General features: G+C 36.6%; 1 protein-coding gene across 6 annotated transcripts in view; it reads left to right on the top strand.

Moving 5' to 3' along the window:
* The first annotated feature begins 2,052 nt into the window (after nt 1–2,052).
* The window catches only part of LOC128855946 (shootin-1-like), a 77,631-nt gene continuing 54,644 nt past the window's right edge, over nt 2,053–25,039 (top strand). For 3 of the 6 annotated variants that reach the window (XM_054091206.1, XM_054091210.1, XM_054091209.1), the window contains exons 1-2: nt 2,054–2,189; nt 2,966–3,524. Coding sequence is in view for 2 of the 6 variants with exons in the window: in XM_054091204.1 (XP_053947179.1) it covers nt 18,221–20,312; nt 20,413–20,721; nt 20,814–21,758; nt 23,485–24,680 (4,542 nt within the window). In the remaining 4 variants the exon portion in view is untranslated. Of the gene's footprint in view, nt 2,190–2,965; nt 3,525–18,201; nt 20,313–20,412; nt 20,722–20,813; nt 21,759–23,484; nt 24,681–25,039 lie in introns of all 6 variants that reach the window. The other 3 variants (XM_054091205.1, XM_054091204.1, XM_054091208.1) reach the window with 3 other exon arrangements.

Raw genomic sequence — 25,039 nt, 5'->3', positions numbered from 1 at the left:
TTTTTCGACAAAAATTTGTTAAAAATAAAATTAAATGAAAATTAATTGAATTGAAATTCTGAATTTACTGTAAATTATTTAATTTCTCCAAAAGTTTATTAGTGATTTTTCACATTTAGTTTTTATCCAAATTACATTTTATATTTGGCAGACCGAAGTCGATGTTCAAAATTGGAATTCAAAAGAAAACAAGGGTGACTGTGTCATCTTCATGCATTTTAGCTCTTGAAGTCATTCAGCACCTCGAAAAATCAAATAGGTGGAGACCAATACCACTCATTTCGGAAATATATAGATTACCTGTGGTAGTACGGAGGATTCGCGAACAAAATGTCGAACAAATGTGAATAAGCATAGTATAGTTTTATTGTTGTAAATTAAATTTATAAGCCAACAGTAAATTTGTATTCGTTTTTTAATAAAAAAATGTAGCCTCGGTTTTGCCAATCTGGGTTTTATGGACTTAAGTGGCTTTGAGATAATTAAAAAGTTCTCTCAAACGTGACTACACTGTATTTTATTCGAAGACTATATGAGAATTATTTATTTTCGATTGACTCTGAAAAACTGGCAATGAATAAAACACAAATACAAAAAAAGAATTTATAAAAATAAAAAAATAAAATTGCCTTTAATAATTCCACTATATTCTGTGGAAAATCAAATTAGCAAGTAAATATTATATTTGTGATCGTCATTTGTAGGATTATGAATATTCAATTGTGTGCCGTTAGCACCACCCATTTTGAAATTTCTTTCCTTAGTTTTTGTACCTTTTTTACGTTCCCTGTTGAAGTTAGCTAAATGCTTCCATTTTTCTAGGCTGAGAATTTATTGTACGTGCTGTGGTACTTTTTACGTTCTCTCTTGTGGTGAAATATGGTGAGTTTACAACTTCACCAGTTCATCAAGGAGGACGGATATTTTCACCAAATCACCTCACAGTCTTCTAATTTTTCTACCATTCAACGTGTTGAATGTGCGTTAATATCCGCAGCGTCATCTGTGAGGCTTTTAGCCAATACAAGAACCTTAAACAAATTTCTATTTTCTTTTCACCTTAATTTTCTTCCACAAGCGCCGCAAACGGCAAGCCCTGTATTTGGAACCAGTAAATTCATTTGGAATGAAGAACAGCGTTGCCTGCCCAAACTCAAATTTGTATTCGAAAATAAATAAAATTATTTGTTCATTTCAATCAAATAAAATGTTCATAAAAACACAAATAGAGCCAAATTGCTTAATGCATTTAACTTTGGATTCACAGCTGTAAGCCGTCTGCCAATTTACCCATGATTTTCCAACAGAGACATTTTATTATACCGAAGCACTCAGACTTTTGCAAATTGAACCGCAGCTTGTCGTAAACAATTTTTCTTTCAACGGGGTAAAACAACTTGTCACTCATTTTTATTAGCTGAACACAGATATCAAGGCGTTTGACGGTTGAAAGAATATGGAAGATGTGACAGACATCATGCCGTTAACCGGCTCTCAACGATTTCGGTGGAATCAGCTGTTTTGCTGACGAAATAAACGAAGTGGCAGTGGTGTGTTTACAATAGGTACGTACTAAGTTTGTGCTGAGAATATACAAAAAAATAGTGAATGCAGCCATCGCTCATGGCACTTCGTGTTTGACTGAACAACAACTGATTGTATTCGACTAACCTCAATTAACACGAGCAAATCCGCTAAGCCTTAAAACCCGCTCATAATTTGTTTGGATGGCTGTTAATCTATCTTCCTTAACAGCTATTACATCTTATGCTATATACACCGATTCTTAACTGCTTGAATACTTTTTGAATTTTAAAGCTACGCAACCGACATTTTAATAAATATGTATTATTTACTACCTTACTTTAATTAAATATATAAGGAAACTTCCTCTTAATAATATTTGAATGAAAAACCCAATCCCACCAATGCACCTCTTTTTATTCTCAGCTTTGCGCACACAAAATTGACAAAACTTGGCAGCTTTTCTCGCCTGTTCAGTGTTTCTTGTTCTGTTGTTCTGGCAACACTCATCGATGGGATGCACTGCAATTTTTGCATTACACTTTGGTTCTTCTTCCATTCCACGTCGCTTCGTTGCGTGCGCGTTGATGTGATTTTCGTGTTATGTGAAAAAAGTATAAAATAGCTCATATTTTACAAATTTGTTTTGTAAAATCAACACAAAAGTAAGAAAACTTGTGCAAAAATCGAAATGTTATTGTGTAGCGTGGAAAATTGCAAAAGTTCGGCTGCAAGTTGAAAATTTTCGTGGTTATTCGATACCGAGTGCTGCTTGGTGCTTAGCTAAAGAAGCAAAGAAGGAGGAAATGGGGCGCGGGCACTAAAATTTACGAGTATAGGCTGGTAAAAGTTGAAGCGACAGCCGGAGCTGAGTTTCGCTGTAGAAATATTTATTCCAACATGTTTGTTTCGTTTTAAATATCAAATTTGGAAAAAAAAATTATTTTCCTTATTTTTTGGGAAAAACAGTACATCAAAAATCACAAGACAACTTAAAAATTTTGCATTTTCTTGCCGTTTCTTCCTTCTTCCGCTTCGTTTCGTTTAGTTCAGATTAACTTTTTTTTGGTTTTACTGTTCTCGATTACATACTCCTGTATCATATTCCTTTTCGTGGGTGTTTTTCTCTAGTCTTTATTTCCTGCTATATAGTGGATTTTGTGTTTTGAGTTTTCAATTCGCGGCGGATTGTTTGTCGTTATCGGGTTTAGCCGCTGTCGGTTTCGTTGTCGTCGTCGTTCACCATTCACCATTGCATCGCCGTCGCCGCAGTTATTTGCAAATTTTCAATTACATGGATAATATTCGCTTTCTTGCGTTTATTTCGTTTAGCTAATTTAAATCGAATAATAGTGTAAAGTGATTGTGGTAACGGAGGAAATATTCCTAGAATTCCTTGAAGTGAAGTTAAGTGAATTTCATATATTCTTTGTTTTTGCAGTAAAAAAAGAATTCAAAACAGAATAGAAAAACACAAAAAGGATCAGAAAAATCGTGTCCGTTACTTTTGCGAAATTGTCGCAAAGGCGACAAGGAAATTTGTCGTCCAAAGAAGTTCATCAATAAAACTTTTTTGTAACATAAAAAAAGACAACAAAGATCTAAACCAATTTTTTACATTAGTACAATTGTAAAAAAAAAAACAAAAAAGAATTCAAAACTTGCAAAACTAATTAGTTATATTTTGCATTACAAACGCCAACCTTTAATATAAAAAAGGTGCTGAAAATTGAAACAATAGAAGTTCTCTAAAGGATTAACACATTGCATTACGATTTGTGGCAAAATTGAGCTACCTATCGGCAAGAAGTGAAGTTTTACCAGCGTAGACTAAGAAAACACAGGTAAATTCTACACCCTAGTAACAGTTACAAGTCTTTGTGACCATTAACGCATTAGTCTACCATCGTCGGTCTGGAAAGACATATATGGTTTAAAAATTAAGTTCGATTCGCGCAAAATATTAAAACAGAGAAGACGCAGCAACAACAAAGGAAGCGGTAAGTGCATTCATAGTATAAGACATGGCTTTCGATATTGACAACACGTGTTTCAAAAAAATTAAAATTTCCAAATCCAAATGAACGCTATTCACTATTTTCCTCTACCTATAACCAAACCGTCCTGCAAATCTAAATCCAAATCCTTAAAATTCGGCCGCAATGCATACGAACACGTTCACTGACAACTGCATACACACACATATACGAGTATATACATACATTCATTGGTACACACATAAACTACGCGTATACGAACAAAGACCACTTGTAAATATATACATACATATGTGTGTGTGTACTAGGTGCATATGTATATATATTTAAATTCAATACTGCTGTTGCAAATCTATTGTCTCAAGCTGCTTGTCCACTGTCTCAATGCATACACAATGCGATGGCCACGCTCATGTGGTGCTATGGCAGCGTTCATTTACAAAGCGTGCATTCCCGCACAAATGGCCAGTTGTATGTGCCTGAATGGAAATACCAATACTTCTACATACATATCCATACGCATGTGTACATATTCCTATAATCCTGCCAACTAGGCAATCATCCCCTGCCTCCAGTTATCCTCCCTGAACGTGTATCGGGTTGCGTGCGTGGCTTTGTGCTATTAACGTTGTTATTGATTTTGAGCTTTTTTAATATACATTCTATCCTCTTTGTTTTGGTATTTATCCACGTCACTTTGTTTTGATTTTTAAATTTGCCAAAAGCAGAGAGACAACAGAAAACTCATACGTTTTGTTATTTATAATCAGTGTCGATATGTATGCTTCTTTCGTAGTTGATAATAAATGTATGTACGCTAATGTGTTCATATGTAAATTACAAATATACATACATACATACAAATTTATAGTAGTTTTAGCAAAGCTCGTGTTTGTTAGTTTTTGTAGTCTGTGTAAAGTAAGTTTGGTTTTATTTTGCAATCTGTAATGTATTGAGTTAATTGAAAGTAGCTTATTTTGTTAGAAGTAGATGAGTTGAAGAATCTTTGACCTGAGATCTGAATACACTGTAAAAACGATATCATCGATGTTCGTAAAAACTACTCCGAAACTATTTACATATGTGGATCCATTTTTATCAGTTTTATTGGTTGCAAAATACGTTCACATATGGAGTGATTAGCAATAAGTCCACAAAAATTAATCTACCCATCCGTTCATAAGGGGCAGATGAACTGTAAAATTGTCAATTTGCTGTTAAGACTGTTTTGAAAGGTTTTTCTTCATAGAAATTGGTTTGGTGGTATATTTTAGCGTTTTTGATTTGTTTAATTATTGTTAACGATAAGAAGAAAAGGCAAGTAAGAGTTAATTTTAGTTAGTTATTTAGTTGCGAAATTAGCTGCTTTTAATAGACAGTTGGAGGAAATCCGTAAGCGACGTCTAGAGAGGTTGTAAAAAATTATGGCAGCAATACGCATGAGATATTGGATATTGTATTTTCTTTCTTTCTTCAACTCCTATTTAAGTATAGGGCGTCTAAACTCGATATTACATTTTATAATAAGCAATAACAGGACAAAGCGACTATGGTCTTTTTCTGTGATAGGAACACATAATTAATAATATCTGACCAAAGTTTTATTGGAATGACAACTGTGTTCGAAATAATAGCAGTGTCATGTAAGCTGGATTTCAACCGAAGAAAAAAAAACAGTTTAGGTATTTTTTAGTTTTATTCTTTATTTTGTTTAATTTGTCCATATTCCAGCTTGCAAAGACTATGATTAAATTTGTTAATAAAATTAATGTTTTCTTTAAATTTATAAAAATGTCTGAAATCAAAAGCTTCAGCTGTGATAATTAATAGAAGTATTTAGTATTTATAACTATAGAAAATTAATTCATTACAATGTTAGAATTAAATGTTTAATACTTTGTCGAACCACCATTACAGCTGCGCATCTCCTCGGCACAGAATCCACCAAACGCTTGCATTTCTCGAGAGGAATAGTTTTCCACTCTTTCCATTATTTCTACGTACAATTTGGCATCCATGTTCCCTTCGATCCAATATAGCGGATCTGTGCCCTAGTAAAAGAAGTATCCCCACACATTGATATTGCCGTCTCCATGTTTGATCGTTCGAGAAACATATCTGGGATCAAAAGAAGCATTTTCTGGGCTTCGTACATACTCTCGGCCATGCCTTTTTTCGAAACCGTGTTATTAGCCGCCTTTGCAAAGTCAGTTTGGTGTTAAGGAACTGCGCAACTTATAATACGATCATATATAAGTAGGTGATCTACTTTTTCGCGCTTAACTCAAAATCCGTAATAAAAAGCGCGATTTCCCATACAAAGTTTCTCTCCCAAAATCTGAGATTATAAAATAATCCTAGATAATAATGATACTTTTTCACACACAATTCTGTGTTTCTGTGTTATACCTTCTGCTCAAATATGAACGAGACGTTATCAATAAAACGGTCCGCGGATGACATATGGCAAAAATACATTTTTTGTTTTTTGGTAGGACTGTTATAAGCTTACATGGCAAATTTCAGCGTGATATGTCACATAGTTTGTTTTCTGTGCTACTGTAAACAAGTCATGCTCGAGTGTGTTCTTCGAATTTAACGATGGAAATTCAAGTTGAACAAAGAATTTGTTTGAAATTTTGTTTTTCCAACAAAATTTCGGCTTCAGACGACTTAAAAATGTTGCAGACAACCTATGGGGACTCTGCTCTATCGCGTGCACGTGTTTTCCAGTGGTACAAATCGTTCAAAGAGGGCCGTACATCGGTTGAAAACTTGCCTCATGAACGTCGTCCAGCAACATCAGTAAACGACGAAAACATCGGAAAAGTAAAGCAAATTGTGCTTGAAATTCGGTTAACGCTGAATATTATTTAGACGTTTTAAAGCGTTTGCACGAGAACATTCGTCTTAAAAGGAAGGAATTGTGGGACAACAAGTCAACAAGTCATAATGCACCAGCTCACACGTCACTTCTTGTTCGCGATTATTTGAACAAAAATAATGTTAATATCATTCCGCAAGCACCGTATTCGCCTCATATGGCTCCATGTGACTTTTTCCTGTTTCCCAAGCTCAAGTTGCCGCTCCGTGGAAAACATTTTGAGACAATTGAAGTCATAAAAGAGAATTCGAAGGACACAATCGAGCTTGACTTGTTAACAGTAGCACAGAAAACAAACTATGTGACATATCACGCTGAAATTTGCCATGTAAGCTTATAACAGTCCTACCAAAAAACAAAAAAATTATTTTTGCCATATGTCATCCGCGGACCGTTTTATTGATAACGTCTCGTTCATATTTGAGCAGAAGGTATAATTATTATTACGAATGTGAGGAGAAACATCAAAATAAAAACTAAATGAAATGGACGCCGGCAAAGAAAACAGACTTGTAGACATAATTTTAGTTAAATGTTTGTTAAATATTATTAAATATGCATTCATATTAGAGAAAAAAGCGTGTGTCCATTAACGATTTGTCCTCTTATTGCTTTTTATAAAATGTAATTATGAATTTCGCATTGCTGCCATAATTTTTTTTAACCTCAGTAAACGTCGCATACGGATTTCCTCCAACTGTTTATTATTACAAGCCAATTGCGCAATTAAATTAGCTATACCCTCTCCTTGTATTTTCTTCATATTATTAGTAATAATTAAAGAAACCAAAAACACAGAAATTTTCCACCAAAATAATTTCTATGAAGAAAAACTCCTAAAAGCAGTATTGAAAGCTGATTGTTAATTCTGCAGGTAATATGCCATATGTGAACGGGTAGATTCATTTGGTGGATTTATAGGTGATTAATGCATATGTGAACGTATTATTAGATCCTGTAAACATTTTTTTGTGAGCTATACAAAAATTGGGTTGCGGGAATGTGTTGATGCACGGCCAGCCATTTGAATGAATTAATTTTCTACAATCAAACGGAATAGCTAATAATAAATCAAAAATCATTGAAAATTCTCTACCCGTTTTTTTGTAGAATTTTTAAAAATACGTTGCATAGCCAGTCAGATGAACGGATTTCAATACAGTGGCGGCTTACAAAGTAAAACCCCTTTGTGCTGAATGCATTTTCAATTAGAGTTGGGCTTTCTAGTTCATTTCAGAGATTTATTTCTTTTGTGTTACTTTGTTTTTTGTTTTTTTTTTTGAAGAACGACCAGGTTATTCGTTTTATTCACAAATTCTTTGTTTTTGTAAACAACATTGTTCATTGCCATTTTTGAACAACAAAGAGGTGTACAAAATAAAGAAAAAGCCGTGTATAAATTTTATAATAAAAAGTGATTTGAGTGACATAAGGCAATTTGTAATTTTTGAGGGCAAGTTAAGATACATATTTATATTTACATAGATACGTATGTATGTACATATTCACATATGTAACATTGACCTTAAACATTCCGCAAGGTACCAAAAAAGTTTGAAAAGTCTTTAGAAAGTCTCGAAAGGTCACTAAAAGTCCCCAAAAGTGCCTACAAAATCCGAACAAAATATACAAATTCATATTTTTTTTTCTTTTAATAAATTAAATAGCAGTTTAGCCAGAAATAATTTGAGCTGTAGTGTCCTAGCAACGCTGCTAGCCAAGTCTTTGTTCGTTCCCACGACTTTATGAAAGGGGAATGTGCTTTCTGCTACAACAACAACAAAGTATTTGCTCATAGCAATAGCATATACAACAATACCTAAAAGAACGAAAATGAAAGACTTAATTCACTCAGCCAAAGACCCAGTTAATTAAACAAGTTTAGAATGCGACGGCCCAACTACAATTGTAATTCTCGAAATGTTCTAAATAAGAAAATTTTTTTATTCAAGTAGGAAAATATAGTCAGGAAAGCTTGGTGGTTTGGATGGCCAGTAGGTCAACTGCAGCAGGTTAGAAATGTCTCGTTAAATTCGTAATAGAAACAGGCGCCATGCGGTGGTCTATTACAAAACGCATAACCTATGAATGAATCAGTCTGGTATCGCTATTGACCGAACCGGTGTATGCGTGACTGCAAGTCAACCAGGTAAACCTAACCTAACTTAAACTGCAGCGTAGAAATTGTTTAAAATTCCTATTTGTTTCCATGACGACTTTTCATGTATTAAGTTTTTGGAGATGTTCTTAATTAGTTACGGATCATTTGTTTGACCTATTTGCACATTACCATTTTTTGAAAGTTGGATGTGAGGCGTAACAATTTCCACAATTATTTTAAATTTTAAGTACCTATCCTCTTTACTTTTAAATTACCTATCTTGACATATGTTGCCACAACAACAGTTGTGTGCTCAAATACATAATATCCTAGTGCAGGAATATTAGCGTGCACTGGTACATTAGTCTACTGTACCTATATTTATGAAAGTATCAACCAACTGTTGTACCTGATTATGTGAGAATGGCATTGGCGTGCATTTTTCCATGCATATGTACGCACGTACGTACACATCTGCTTGCATTCCATGCCACAATGACTAGTTTGTTATGCTGAAGCCGGTTGATGACCAACAGCACAGGCAGCAGCTGAGCGAGTGGTCTGTTAAAATCTGCTACCTACAAACATGAGTAGGTATGTACTGTACGTAGAAGAAGATGCTGTAGGTTGGCATAAGACTCCCACTGAAATCAGGTTTTTGAATATTGAAATGAATATACATGTATTACATATATATGTATGTATGTATACTCGTATATGCAGAGGCGCTCACAATAGTAGCAGTGTGACATTTTGCAAAGTTTTAGCTAATACAGTAGGTTCTGTTTTTATGTGGTTTTTTTTTATGCGGTTTTGAAATAGTGCGGTTTTTTTTTAAATTACAAAATGCATGTCGACCTATCGGGAATTGTACATATAAACAAGATTCTAAACCAGCTAAGCAAAAACTCATCACAGATTCATGCGGTGCCCTTTTTTATGCGATTTTATTACATTATTTCAGATTTATGCGGTTTTAGCATTTGAAATATCTATAGTTTTACTATAGAAGTAGTAGCTTTTTTTATGCTGTTTTTTTTTATGCTGTTTCTTGCGGAACGTATCTACCGCATAAAAACAGAACCTACTGTATTTGTTTTGTATTTTTTGTTTTTTTATTTTTTTTTTCTTGTTGCTTTTTTTTGCATTTTTTATATATCTATTTTTTATTTTTATTTTTTTTTGTATTTTTTATTTTTTTGTTTTTTGCTTTTTTTTGTATTTTTCATATATCTATTTTTTATTTTTTTTTTGTATTTTTATATATTTATTTTTTATTTTTTTATTATTTTTTTATTAATTTATTTTATTTTTATTTCTTTATTATCTATTTGAGTTATTTTTTTTTATTTAGTACACATATTTTTTTAGTGTTTTTTTTGTCATTTTTTATTGTTTTTGGTTTTCTCTAAATCAATTTTTTTGTTTTAATTTATTTTACTTTTTTTTGTTTTGTTTTTATTTTTTTTTTTTTTAATTTATTTTACTGTTTTTTTATTTATTTATTTTTTTTTGTTTTTGTTTTATTTTTATTTTTTTTTATTGTTTTTTTTTTTTTTTTTTTTTGTTGATTAACTAAATGATTACTAATATATTTCTAGCAAGTGCCACTAATCGGTGTTTAATAGGTATAGTCCTCCCTTCCTCATAAATTTATTTATTAGAGCAAGAAGTACTAGTTGCAGCTGGACACGAATTTCGCACATTTAAGACTAACTTTTGTTTAAATGAAATAAGGGTAAAATACAGATGAAACCACTTAATAATAAACTGGAAATGCCTTATTTTCAATGACTGCATTGAATCGCTGTGACAAACTTTTCATAAGCGCTGTTCATTGCTCCTAGAGTATTGCGTTCCAGGCATTTTCTATTTGTGTCCACAAGTCCTTAAAATTTTACTGCTTTAATGAGCCGCGGCCACCGTACCCGAGTGATCTGACATGCGACTATCATTTAGTAGTACTCGGGCTCGAAATCCGAAACATCAAGTGATAGAAAACGGTCTAATGATCTAATAGCGTTCGCTCCTTGGCAGGCAATGTCAAACCTCCAAGTGCATATCTGCCATGTAAAAGGTCCTCATAAAAAATATTTGCCGTTCGGAGGTCTCTCCATTTGTGGAACAACACCAAGACGCACACGTTCCAAGAACAATTTTAGTAATCTTTTAGTTTGCTAACAAGAAAAACTATAGAGAAATGTTGTCTTGGTATTGAGTTTTAAATTCATTTTTTTTTTAACAGATTTTCATGTAAATTTCCGAATTTTTTTTTTTAATTTTTAGTAAAATTTGAGATATGTAGTTGTAGAACTTTTTATGGTATACATTTATTCAATTTTAAAGTATTACCGTTGATACTAGCTTCACAACTGCATACAAAGATTTTTTAAGATTTAATTCCAAAAATTCTAATAAAAAATGTATAGTTTGAATGAAAATATGTGGTATTCTCTAACATTTTTACAAAGTTTGTTGTAGTATGAACTATATTTTTTATAAAAATGAAAAAATAATATAAAAAAATGAGAAAAAAAAGAATTAAATTTATTGTCAAAACATTGCCATACGTACCACAGCTTTTATTGTGAGCGCCACTGTACATACATACATTATTTATGTATTGCACTAAATTTTCAAATAGTTGTAGGAAAGTATTATTGTGTGTAGGCTTACACATGCTTGGCAACAACAACTATCAACCTGTCTTATTGAAAGCACACCTTCCACCTTCCTGATGGCAACTTTGTAAGCAAGTTTTTCAATTCTCTGCTGGGAGGTTGGGCGAAAGACACTACCTTGTGCTACATTAGTGTGCTTTCGGTAGAAAATGGAATGCAGTTTGGCTTGTATGCCGCACGCAAATAAAGTGGAAAGCATAAAAATCCAGCACATAAAAAATAAGTAGGCCAAACTGTGGAGTTTGTGTGCCGACATTGTTTGCGCAAATTACTATTATGGGCATTCTTCTACACTCCTCATAAATATGATGTACTTTTGTAAACAAAGACAAAGAAAAAGGCGAAAAGTTGTGACTAATGATGAGTGAGTTAGTTAATTGTTTTGGCCATTCAACTCGTGCGTTTTAACATACGGGAATTGTTTTTGTTTTTCTTTTTTGAAATTTTTTTAGTGGAACAACATTCGCCCACTACTCAGCTAAGACGAACTTGATTCGTATAACTTTTGGTCATATGACCTTGACTAGCGTTAAATAATGAGCTATAATTTGTTTTAACTCGGCAGAAAATAAACTGCATATTCCTATAATTTCGATGTATTTAGATGAGTAACTGTAAAGACAAAATCGTGCCGTTAGTTAGTTAGCCGCCTAACCAGTCAGCAAAACCACCTGTTGTGTGTCATCAACACTCAATAGCAACTGCGTCAACACAAATCGTGTAGTGATAATGAAAATGTTCACTCTCATTCACTCTGGACAACGATTTGCCATTTTTAGCTGCAACGCCATATCGTTTGCTCATTTTAATATTTCCTTTATACACCATTGATAAGCATTTATGTATGTACATAGGTAAATATGTATGTACGTATGAAGCAGCAAGTTTGAGAATTTATATGTGATGCAAAACATTTTAAATTAAATTTAATTAAATGAGCAATAAATTTCCATTCATTGGTCGATATGACATCATTTCAGAAGATTTTCACACAATTAATTTCAACAATTACATTTTTTCTCCACACATACGTACTTGCACAGTAGACCGGAACATCTTCAAAAAACAAAGCTCGCTCTACACACTCGTACGATGTCGTAGGTAAACGGACTGCTTGCGGCCAGTGAACTTTGGAAACGAAAAAATGTTTTCCTGAGACAAAAATTTCTCGTTACTGGCGACTAAATTGACTAAAAATGCAAAAATGAGACAATAAATTTTTTTAAAATACTTTTACTGGAATAATCGGAGGATGTATGCAAAAGTTTAACGATTTTTGATGTGTTTTAATTGACTGGTATTAGGGTGTCACGATAGAAACCGAGATCTGTTAGCAAAGTACCAAATTGGGGTACTTGCGGCTAATGAAATTTAGATTATAAAGAATTGTCGCCTCGAGATAAAAACGTCGATATATATATACTTTAAGATCCGACTGTAAGTGCCGAAGATATGACTAAAACAAAGATGTGGCTAAAACAAGACCCCAACATTCGAGATAAAAATTTTTTTTTAAATACTTCTACAGGAATAACCGAAATACTTCCGTAGCAAAATTTAATAATTTTGTATACTCTTTAATTTGCTGTCATAAGGGTGGTACTACTCGAGATATGTTAGGAAAGTACTAGAACGGGGTACTTGAGACCAATGAAATTTGTCTCTTTTATTAATTCATATATTTTCGAACAAAATTAGTTGGCTACGCCATAAAAAAATATTTTTGAGTTAAACCATTCTTAAACCCGTTTCGTTTGTCGCCCATATTCTAAAACTCAATTCAGTCTTCTATTTCAGTATTAAAAATTATGTGGTAACACCACTCAAATTATTTATTTATTTAATAATTATTTTTTACATCTTTCATTTAATACGTATGTATGTAAATCTTGGTATTTAACTCAACTGGGTCAATAGCTTCTACTTTTATATTAAAAATTATTTTTTGCTAGAAAGTTTTTTAAATAGCTTTGCTTTGAAATCCATGTGATTATATTTATTTCTGTTTTCTAATAAATTACCCTTTACTGAATTAGAAATAGATAGCAACATTCGCTTAAAAAGAGTGCATACATCTACATTCGTCAGCATTTTCGACCAGTTTCTCTGAGCATCCAACTACTTTTTCCAGCAACTTTTCTGTTGCTCTGACCGTCTGGATTCTTATTGTATTAGTTCACTAGGCCCTGCCAGTGCGGTGTAGTTACCGATCATCATCGTCTAACTCATCTAACAGTAGGCCCAGGAAAAGTGTGTTATTTCGACAGGGAGAGCGGTGTTAGGTGAGTGCGTTTAAGAAGGCATGTGAAAAGGTGGTTAGTATCGTGTGGTGGACCTTCACATGTCGGACACATATTGAGTATGTCGGCGTCGATTCTGCATATGCAGGAGTTAATTCTACTACAATAGGCAAACCGTAATTGAACCAAAGTTACGCGGGTCTCATAAGGCAGCTGAAGCAATGGTTGGTGGTCGCCTGCAATGGGAGGTGGTTGGGTTCCGATAACGGAATTTGAAGGTCGGTAATTTAGGAAGGTGGTGTGAGTGTACCGTTTAGTGCCTGTCTACGTACTGTGCGGTCCAGTAATTGCAGTTGTGTTTCGTTCTAGATCTCGTCGATGTAGTCGAAGAGATGCCTCCTGATTCGCCTGGGAGGTGGCTCTGGCTCTAGCAAACGTGTTTAGGAGATTTTCGATTATGATGCTTGACTTACCCAATTTTTAAATACAAATAGCATTGAATTTTTCGATATACTTTACAATTACACTAAAAAGATAAATTTAATTCTCAAACTAATTTTTGTGTTGTGGAAAAACTTTGATTTTTACACAGCGCTCGACCTGCGGACATTGATAATTAAAATACTGAAATGTAATTTATTTCAGAAAATAATGAATGAAAATCGTATTGCATGTGACTAACAAAGTACAGTTGTTTACAGTAAATTTATAATACACACAATGAGGGGAAAAATTATAATAAAGGCAGAACCAGTGTGTGGTTCTATTTTATCTCCCACAACTGTACATACCCAGCATATGTTTCTACTTATTTATGTCTCATAATTTGTGTTTTTCTAAATTACCGAAGATTATTTAGGTTATAGTGGGTGGAATACTAAAAATCATCAACTAATAGCGATTTAAAAAGTGACAACTCAGATCGCTCTTCAATGTCTTGCTTTTTGCGGAAAACCATGTCTAATACTTTGGTACAACTAAACAATTTGTTTACTGACGTCAACAGCAACATTTTCAACCACATCTACATATAATACTTTATGATAAACTACTAGAAGATTTACTTATTCTTGGATGTAAAACCATGCAAACAAAATCAAGAGAGATCCATTAACATAGAACTGAATCGTTGATTGTCTGAAGGCAACTATCAACTGATAAATTTTTTTTATTATAATTCCAACCGTTTCTTGGAATCGTCAAAAGCCGAACCATATACTACCGCATACTCCCATAAAAGTTTATTGTTAGAAGCCTTCTATTCGCCACTTCTTTGTCCCTATCTCTGGGCTTTGCTCACTTTACGATAAATTCGCATGTGAAAGCAACAACAAAGCGATTGTGTGATTCGCCACTAGCGAGTATGGTTATACCCATGACGAAAACATTTCAAAGGTGAGCTCTTTAACAGATCGTTGTTCGGCTCTGAGCGAATTTTACAAAATCAGCTGATAACACTTGGGATGTGTTTACAAACAAACTGAGATTGTGTTGGTGATGTACGAAAAAGCCAACCAATGACTGTTCGTTGCCGTCTGAACAACGAGTGATTGGACGAGTGTGTGAAATAAGTGGGCAAATTTCGACCAGCCGATAAGATTGTGTTAGTGATATGCGAACAAAAAACAACACAGTCTTCGCTCATGTCGCTTCGTTGCTATCCGAACACCGACTGAATGGACGAGTGTGTGAATACATGTGCAATGATCGTGTAGAATTCGGCTGCCGAATCCCCGAGTGACATTGTCACGAAGTTCCCTTCACAATTTTCTGTTTCTCCATAGTTGAATATCGAACCTGGTAATCTAGCATCCTTGAGTTATATCTCATAAAGCTGGTATAATTCACTATTATACAAACTTGCTATTTTCCAGTGCTGCCAAGATATGCCAATTTATAGCAGTTGCTTCATCTATTCGCCACTTCCTAACGCTTGGGAATCGAAGAGGCCTATTATTATTGTCAGCCTAGTCAATAACTTCAAAAGCTCTGTTCTCTCAAGCAGCCACTGGAGGGCAATCTTAAGACTGCAACCAAATTTTTTGCACAGCCATTTGTTAAGGATGCGCAGTTGTGAGACTTGAGTTTGGAGTCACTTTCTTTTCATTTACTCGTTTATGAAGTTGGTTGCTCGGAATTGAATCGTGAGCAAATTTGTCGAAAATTCGACTTATCTGTTAACTTTCGTGCAAAAAAATTAGTGACTGACATATAACACATGGGCTGAAAAGTCCCGGGCTTAACAAAGAAAACACGTTTAAAAAAAAAAAATCAAGTGTTCAAATGTTTGACGTGTTCAAAATTAGCTTTATTCATCAACGTAATTTCCATCAAGAACAACGCAAACATTACACCGCCGCTCTAACATTTCAATACCACTTTTGTAGAACGATTTATCTTTTGCCTCAAAATAGGCCTCAGTTCCAGCGATAACCTCTTCATTAGAGCGAAATTTCTCACCGGCGAGCATTTTTCTAGGTCTGCGAACAGCCAGTAGTCGCTGGGAGCCAAGTCTGGCAATATGGTGGATGTGTGAGCAATTCGAAGTTTTAAGTCATGTAGTTTTGCCGTTGTTTTGATTGACTTGTGACACGGTGCGTTGTCGTGATGAAACAAAACAGTGACAAACGCGGTACCCACTTTGAACAGAACTTTCTCATAGTCAAATGCTCATTCAATATAAAGTCAACACGTTCTTTTGATAACTTTACGGTGTTAGTTACACGCAACTTCACTTTTCGATTATACAAAACGATTTTGTGGATTTTTTTGATTTTTTCTCGTGTTACCGCCTTATTTGGACGTCTACTGCGTTGTGCATCATCGGTGTCTCGACGACGGCATTTGAAGTCAGCAAAGCATCGTTTTATTGTTGTTTCTGATGGAGCGGAGTCCCCATAACACTTTTCAAGCCATTGCTTCGCTCGAACGGTATTTTTCCCCAACAAGAAGCTGTGTGCAATAAAAAAACGAAATCATTTTTGATCAATTGCTTCGAAAATAACAAAAGTAGCGTCACTTTTAGCACAATAACTCACGAAATAATGAATAGAATACCATGGATTTTTAACAGCTGACTTTTTAAGGTTTGTACTAACTGAAAAAGAGGTGAATGCATGGAAAAGATAGTGCCATCTATATGTTAGGCCCGGGACTTTTCAGCCCATTTGCTATACAACTATGCCAAAACGAGTTAAGACAGGATATAAATCTTATCGAATTATTATATACCTAACTTGGTCCGATAAGCAAAATTTTGACCAAATTCAATGGGTGGTTTTTAATGGATGATGAAAAACAAAATTATTGACAAAAAAAAAAACATTTGTAAAGCAATACGATGTCAGAAATGTATTGCTATTCTAGTATTTTTTGCACTTTCTCATAAACGAGGCAAAAGAGACCCATATATTGAGTTAGATGTTCCACAAAAATGTAAATGTTATTCCATCACATGTTTAATATGTTAGGCTCACATAGTTTTCTATGTCACTTTACCATAAGAGTTTGCAAGAGGGCGAACACTTTGGCTCGCCTTAAAATAAAGTTCTGACGTAAACTTTGAAATCGCCGATACACTTTTTTTTCTTTTTTTTTGCTTTGTTCTCTGTACCTGAGTCTATCCGTGGTCGGAGCCTTGTTACTTTGGAAATAGTTTGCTTTAGTCCTACAGTGTAGTGTATTCTATTCCTAAATCCTTAATCCTAAGCCCTAAACCTTTACTCTTTACATAACCTCAGTATTTTATATTAAATCCACCTTGTTGTCCTCGTTATTTTATTTCTGCACGTTATACTCAATTTCTTAAAATACTTTTTAATCCTAAAATATTCTAGTTACCGTTAGTATGTATGTATTTCTAATCTAAACATATTTGCCTCGATTTGTTGTTCGTCTGCAGGAAAAAATGTCTGTATATCTGTTCTGTTCTGTTCTTTATTCAACAATACAAAGAAATTAAAAGTACCTAAGTTTAGTAAGAAATTAAATGAAACAGTGCCACGAAGTGGAACTAAAACAAATAAATTACAGAACTGAGATAATGCAACAAAAGTATATATGTACATATATTTTGATCTGTATTATCTGCCGATGCGCACGAATATTATTTTTTAATTTTGTTGTCCATGGCATGCGTAGGGTATCTTATACATTCAAATGAATTTTAGAACTCATTTCCTGCATGGTTAAACGTAATAATAGTCGATAAATTGCCGCGGTCTTTATGCTTTCGTAGTTAGCACAGACACTGATCCAATTCAAATCCACCAAAAATATCGATACCACCACCACTACCATCACCACCAACAAAAAAAGCAATAATAACAATAATAAATATTACAACCACTTAACCAGTTTCAATTCATAAGATTTTGCCACTAACATTGAATTGTATTTGTATTTGTTCTCTTTTATTACTGCTTGCCTTGCAATACAATCAATGCCTTCAATCAAATTATTCCGAAATATAATTTATGTCAATGCAACTCATTCAATGCAAACCAAAACCAAAACAAAAATTGCAAATCCAAAAAAAATCAAAAAAAAAACTGAACTAAACCAAAAACAAATAAAATAATCATAATAATTTTCACTAATCATCAATCAAACCGAAATATAACGAATTACATAAAAATCATTATCAATTCCTTATTGTGTTCGTCCCGTAACAACGGCATCAACTTGCGCCATCATTCGTTCGTTCGATCGTTCGCTTCGTCGACACACCATACGATTGCATTTGTTGTGTGCGTATCTGTGTATGTGTGCGTAGGTCTTTGAAAGATCCTCCTATGTTCATTCAAACGGGAGGGGGTGGGAAGGGAATACGCCCAAATCAACAGCATCAGCAGCAACAACATCACCATCAGTCGCATCATCAGTCGCACCACCAGACACATCATCCACACGCCCAACCACAGCAACAGCAAACGCAAGTGTCGTCCGTACACCACGGTCATCCAGCGTCCCAGCAAACGCATTCCCACCACCCTCACCAACAGCATCAGCACTCCCATCAACAGCATCAACCACACCAGCAACAGGCACAGCAGCAGCAGCAGCAACAGCAGCAACAACAACAGCAGCAACAGACACAGCATCATCATCCGCCACCCCTAGCATATTATTCGTTTCAATTAAGTCAAGCACAGCCGCCGCCCCCCGCCCAACATCCACAAGCGCCCAATAATGCAGCAGTCACGGCATCACAAATGGCCCCTTCTCCCCCCACACAGGCCAATACAGCTGGCGCTACGTCGACTGTGTCCGCAACTCAATCGCATAGTTTGGTGGGGGGCGCTAGTGGAGGTATGTCCGGCGGCGGGAATAGCGCCAGCGCAACAAACATCGCTAGACAACATGCCGCAGCGGCGGCAGTGGCGGCAGCAGCTGCTGCGGCCAATAGCGGCGCCAATATGCAGCACTATACGACTGGAGCGGCGCTCATGCAACCGCCGGCGACGAGCACGGCATTCATGACCACCACCTATCTGCAGCAGTATCATCAGCAGTCGGCTGCAGTAATAGCCGCAGCAGCAGCGGCTGCACAGTATAACAACAATGCCGCAGCAGCTGCAGCGGCCAATAATCAAAGCGGAGCGGGCAGCACACAGACAGCCTCCACACTGTACCAACAACAGCAGCAACACCACGCAGCTCTTCATCATCCGCAGACATCGTTACATACACACTACTATCACACAGGCGCTGGCGCCGCACCAACGCCTCCACCACATTTACATCCCCATCATCATCCACAACAGCATCAATTGCGCGGTGTTTTAACAGCGCCGCCGCACCAACGTCAGCCACAAACCACATATTTGGTGTCGGCAAATGCAATCTTTGCACTACCACCAGGTCCATTGACAGCAGCGCCGCGCACGTCATTGTTAGCCGCCGGTGCTCATCAGCAGGCAGGTAGTACAGGTGGTGGAATGCCGGTGACACCGCTGCTACAATCGGGTGCGCGCGCTGCCGCTGGCGGTCCAACAGCCTATATAACATCGCCGTTCTGCCAACCACCAATGCCGATGGGCGCACCTGGTCTAACACCACCCCAGCCATTGCTAGCGACTCCCTCTGCTTTGGCACAGCAGACACTACAAACGTATGGGCATTTAACTGGTGCGGGCGCATCGAATTCATCATCGACGACTTCTTTGACAACACCCGTTGGCGGCGGCGTCGGCGGTGCGAGTGGTGGTAGTACAGGCAACACTGGTGGCACTGAAACAGTCAAGCCGCGTAAACACGCTATACCCATAATACATCCGATAACCCACGAGAACATACTGGACCCTAAACCACAAAAGAAGAGTACTGCAGTGGAAGTAAAGCCTTCGGGCACAGATAATGCGGCAGAAACACAGGAGAACAAAGCAAGCGCAAGCGCCAAGGAGCCAACAGACAAATCCATCACAGTGTCCATCACTAAGACACCATCGTTCACATCGACCGTAGCCGTGACCACGAAGGAACAGCACAGCAGTGAGAATGTATCCGTCACTGCGGGCGCGGCCAACGTGGCAATACAAAGTTCTTCGTCGAAGGAGAAAATCGATCAGCAAATGCAGACGGATGCGGTGCGGGATCGTAGCACATGCAGGCGTGTGAGCACATACGAGGGGCATACGACTGACTCCCCGCCACCTCTTTCCATCGTGTCTGTTGATGAAGACAATGAGAATTATCTTTATGAAAATTTGCAGGCTACACAAGGCAGTGACCTAAATGTGAATGTACTTTGTAATCGGATGGGCGAGTATTTGAATGAGGAAGAGCAGCAGCTGAGCGTGGGTGATGAACAATCGGCATTGCATGCTACAACCAGCATACACAGTGCGACCGGCGATGACGGCGACGACAGTAATTACGATGAAGGTAAGAGTAAATGCGTTTGAATAAATTTATTTTCGCACTGAAAAGCGTTCAGTGTGAAAAATAGTCAATTGCTATACTAAATTTTATCGCCTACTTTCAGAATCTACATCCCTAATGTTAGATGTTGCTGAAAACGAGCAAGAAAATTTCGAACTGGTAGGGCTATATGGTGTGGCGCAAGGTATGCAACAACATCCTTCTTCCGGCAGCGACGCGGACGACAAGTTCACACAAGATCGACACGAAGAATCTGATATCTCCGCTGTTACCTCAGTGACCACACTGAGTGGCGCCGAGGACGACAACAACAAATCAAGTATAATTCAATCGCTAGATCAGCGGTCCACAGCTACTGAAACCGTTTTTCCGGCGCAGTCAGGGCAGCGCGCGAAGTCCGCACAGATCCAAAGTAAGTATCAAAGTTCTTGCACAAAGGCACGAAAACAACTGTTTTGTGCGGTCCGATACTTTTTTCTAACTAATTCATATTTTAACTTACAGACGCAGTGACAACAACCGCAACCGCCAGCACTGATACTTTATGCGCGGAAACATTTACAGCAACAACCGCAGGTGGCCAGACTATTGCACCTACAACAACGCAAACGTCTGCAGGCCCGACAAAGACACAGTTAAAGAGCAGTAAATCGAATACATCAACCAGTTTAGGTGCGACTCCGATAGACAGTGGCGTTGCACCCACAACAATGCCCCATACCGGCAAAACATCTACACAAAAAACTACTCCTAACACTTCGGGTGCCTCATCATCGGCCACATCGACACCCACACATCATACATACACACAGCCACAGCAAACACAGCGGCAGCAGTATCAGCAACAACAACAACAACAAAGAAAAACTGGCGCTACTGCATCGACAATTCCGAGTGTTGCCAGTACAGTTGGCAGTACAATGGCCGCATCGGGAGGTGGTGGCGCTGTCAGTTGTGGTCTGCCAACCTCGCAAGGCGGTGTAGCTGCAAATTCGAAAAAGGGTCGCAAAGCGTCAAAACGCGCTAAGGAAAGCCAGAAGAAGCTCAGTAAGCATAGCGACGTTAATAGCCAACGCTGCAATGCTGCGACGCTAAGCAGCAGCAACAATAATAACAATAGTATTAGTAATAATAGTGGCAGCATCAACAATAACAACAAAAGTATATTAAACAATGCCAATAATAATCTTAATAATAATTTAGCAACTAAAAATATGACAACTGTAACGGCAACAACAACCAACATCCTGACTGATATCAATAATGCAAATAGTTCTAGCGATAGTGGTAATTTAATAGAAACAATTACAACAGCGAATTTAAGACAACAACAACAACACCAACAGCAACAGCAACAACCACATCAACAAGCACTGCAACAACGTAGCGGCAGTGTAACGAAAAGTGGGAGTTTGACACGCGGCATGCCAACGAAAACGAATACAAGAAGTAGGTGTTAGATGTTTCTCTGCATCTTTGCATAGTAATACGCCAGTAGTACAGTAGTAGCCAAATTAAGGTGACGACCTTTGTTTGGCTTATTTTTTGAGCCAATTTTTTACCATCACACCACAGCCGCGAGGTGAAATTTGTTTGTTAGAAGGTCCCATTAGTCCTTCGTTGGGCTCCCGGGTCTGGGTTTTTTTCGACTTTTGACGTGAATTCAACATATTTCTATTATAGCTGGCGACTTGAGCCTCCAGGTAGCTTCCTAAAATATAATTTTCTATCGATTTATGGATATATCCTTTTAAAACGGATTTTCGAACAGGACGAAAAAATGCCAGACCGGATGTCCAATCAAAGGTTTTAAAAAAGGAGGGCTAAGACGGCCAAAAAAATTTAACACCAAAAAAACGAAAATAATGCAGTGTTTGTTGGAAAAGTATTTAATAAGCAACTAAAACTGTAAATGACATTTTGACATTGCTTCATGTTTTTTGACGAAAGTTGCGATAGCTCATTAGGCGAGTCATTTTCATCAGTAGTTGAGATTAGTTCTTGAGCTATGGCAATAAATCCTTCGCTTAAAAACACAAGAAAAACGGAAAGAAATCTGAAGGCGTGAAATCGAATGATTTGGTGACCAATTCGCATTGTCGTGGCGGAAGTTAATGACAATTTCGGTTTGTTTCCTCAAAGCTCGCCATATCAATAGCGGGTTTCTACAATTCCTTTGTGTTGTGTGTGCATTTAGTGCTGCATGACGGAACGCTGTAGTAGTTACCGCTACATTCAAGTTCAGAAGGTATTAATAGAACGCCCACTACTATTTTTTTTGTCAATAACGCAGTTTATTTTCATATTTAAAATATAAGTTGCAAATTCAGTCTCTTATTTTTTGACATTAAATAAATTTTTTATCTTGAAAACTTTGCAGTTTTGAACATTAATTATTAATAATAGTACTAAAAATATAGTTTTTTTGAGAAGAATATTTTCATATTTAAGAATTACAAATGACACTGTTACGAGTACCGCCTAGAGCTAGAAGCAGAAATATGTAAATCTACTGCTTAGAAAACGTATTCCATTTTTGTATAAACAACCCAAAGACAAAGGACAACGCCACAACGGTTGTTAAAACGTTTTTTGTTTCTTACTTTATTTTTTGTTTTGTTTTTTTAATTTTTTGTAAATTTTTAGGTAGTTTTTTCGTTATTTGAAAATTTTTGTTATTCTATTTAATTTTTTTTTGGCATTTTATTTTAGGTTTTTGTTATTTTTGATATATTTTTTTATTTATTTTTCTTTTACATTTTTCCGATTTTTATTTTTATTTTTTTTATTGAAGTATTTTTTTATTTATTTATTTTTTTAAGTATTTATTTTTATATATTATTTTTTTTTTCTTTTTATTTAAAATTTTTTTAGTTTCTATTTTTTTTATTTTGTTTAGTTTTTTTTTTTTTTTTATTTTTTTTTATTTTTTTTTTTTTTTATTTTTTTTTTTTTTTTTAATTTTAATTTTTTTTTTTTTATTTTTTTTTTTTCATTTTTTTTTTTGTAATTTTTTTAACGTTGTTTTATATATTTTTTATTTATTTATATGTTCTGTGATTTTTTTTAACTCCTACTGTACTGACTCGCCGGAATAGAATTGTAGCTGCATAGCTGAACTATTTTTGTACTAATTTCACTATAACATTTTCCTTTTGTTACCGTCTTGCTCAAGGTGATTCCCTGACGGACATTCATCAAACGATCGATCCCGTTTCACCTGTCTCGACACTACCACAACAACAACAACAACATCAACAGCAACCATCTAAACACTTAAAGACTCAGGAAATTGTAGCTCAATTCCTGCAGCCATCAGAACAGCAATTGCAATTTCTCAACAGTTCTTCGTCTGCATGTGAAGATGAGGAGGAAATGTGCGCACGCCTACAAATGCAGCTGCAACAAGATACGGCAGCAAACAACATGCAGGATATTAAATTTGGCGACTTTGCGGAAGGGAAAGATTGCGACGGAACTACATCGCCACCACCTATGGGTGCACAACAACAACAATTGGAACAAACTCGACAAGTCAAATCCAGCTCACCTGAAAAGGAAGCGGCGAATCCCAATAAGACAGATTCGTCGAAAGATGCTGTGGATTGCGTGTCAATCGCCAGCACGATAACGCTAACGAAAAACAGCAACGCGGGCAGTGCCCGCGCCGGTCAAAAGTCGGCTAATGTGCAGAGCAGCGCCATAGTGCCACCCAAACCGCGCAAATACTCATTGGATGAGTTGAAGTCGCTTTCGAAGTCTAGCGAGGCACGCAAGCCGCCTATGGTATCTTGTCAACGTGGCGATTGCATTTCACAGCTGTTTGTTTCGCGACAGCAGCATCATCACCTAACACATCATGCCCACAACATGTCCTCATTAGCGTTACATCAGCATTTGCAACAACAACAATACCAACACATGAACTTCAATGAATCCATGGAATTGGTGAGCGGCAAGCGTGGACGCAGCGGTCAGGCGAAGAAGCATCACGAGCATCAGACTGGTGGTGGTGCTATTAGTGGTGTGTTGAGCGTTGCCGCCACAGGTGTCGGCGGCGCGGTGGGTCCGGGTGGAATGGGCAACGTAGGTGGTATTATGAGCGCACAGCAGCAGCGTAAAGTTGACTTTATACGCGTGCAGTTGTCGCTGAAGGAAGAGATCAAGCTGTCCGAGTGTGAAAATGCTTGGCAACCGGAAACGTTGCGCAGCAAATCCAATAATGTTTCGCCGTCGAGCGCTAACGAGGACATCGACGCGATGCTGAAGAAGGTGCGCGGCGTTCTAAACAAGCTGACGCCCGACAATTTCGATGTGCTACTCAAGTCGATGACGAGCATCACGATGAACACACAGGAGAAAATGCAACAAGTAGGCATATTTTGTTGAACGAGTGGGTATTTTTTCGCAAGCATTTCGAGTAAAGAGATATGAACCAGCGATTGTTGCGATTCTCAGTTTTGCATAGGAAGAACAGTTCATATCTGGTTTATCGAAATGTGCGAGAAAATACTGAAAATCAAAACTCCCTTAATAGCTTCGAATTATTCGAGCAGTTAAGCAAAGTTATTGAATCAAAAGTCTTAGAGCCAATTTACACGATGACTTTTAGCCCTGGGTGTACTCGCGCTCAACGAACGAATGACCAATGAATCTGCTCTAACTTCAAAAACACACAAGGAAAGCCGCAAGCAAAAAGTCATCGTTTAAATGCACGAAGATTTTCGAAA

Source organism: Anastrepha ludens, chromosome 2, assembly GCF_028408465.1.
Source record: "Anastrepha ludens isolate Willacy chromosome 2, idAnaLude1.1, whole genome shotgun sequence".
In the NCBI taxonomy this organism is placed as follows: Eukaryota; Metazoa; Arthropoda; class Insecta; order Diptera; family Tephritidae; genus Anastrepha; species Anastrepha ludens.
This window is presented reverse-complemented; position numbering and strand designations above follow the sequence as displayed.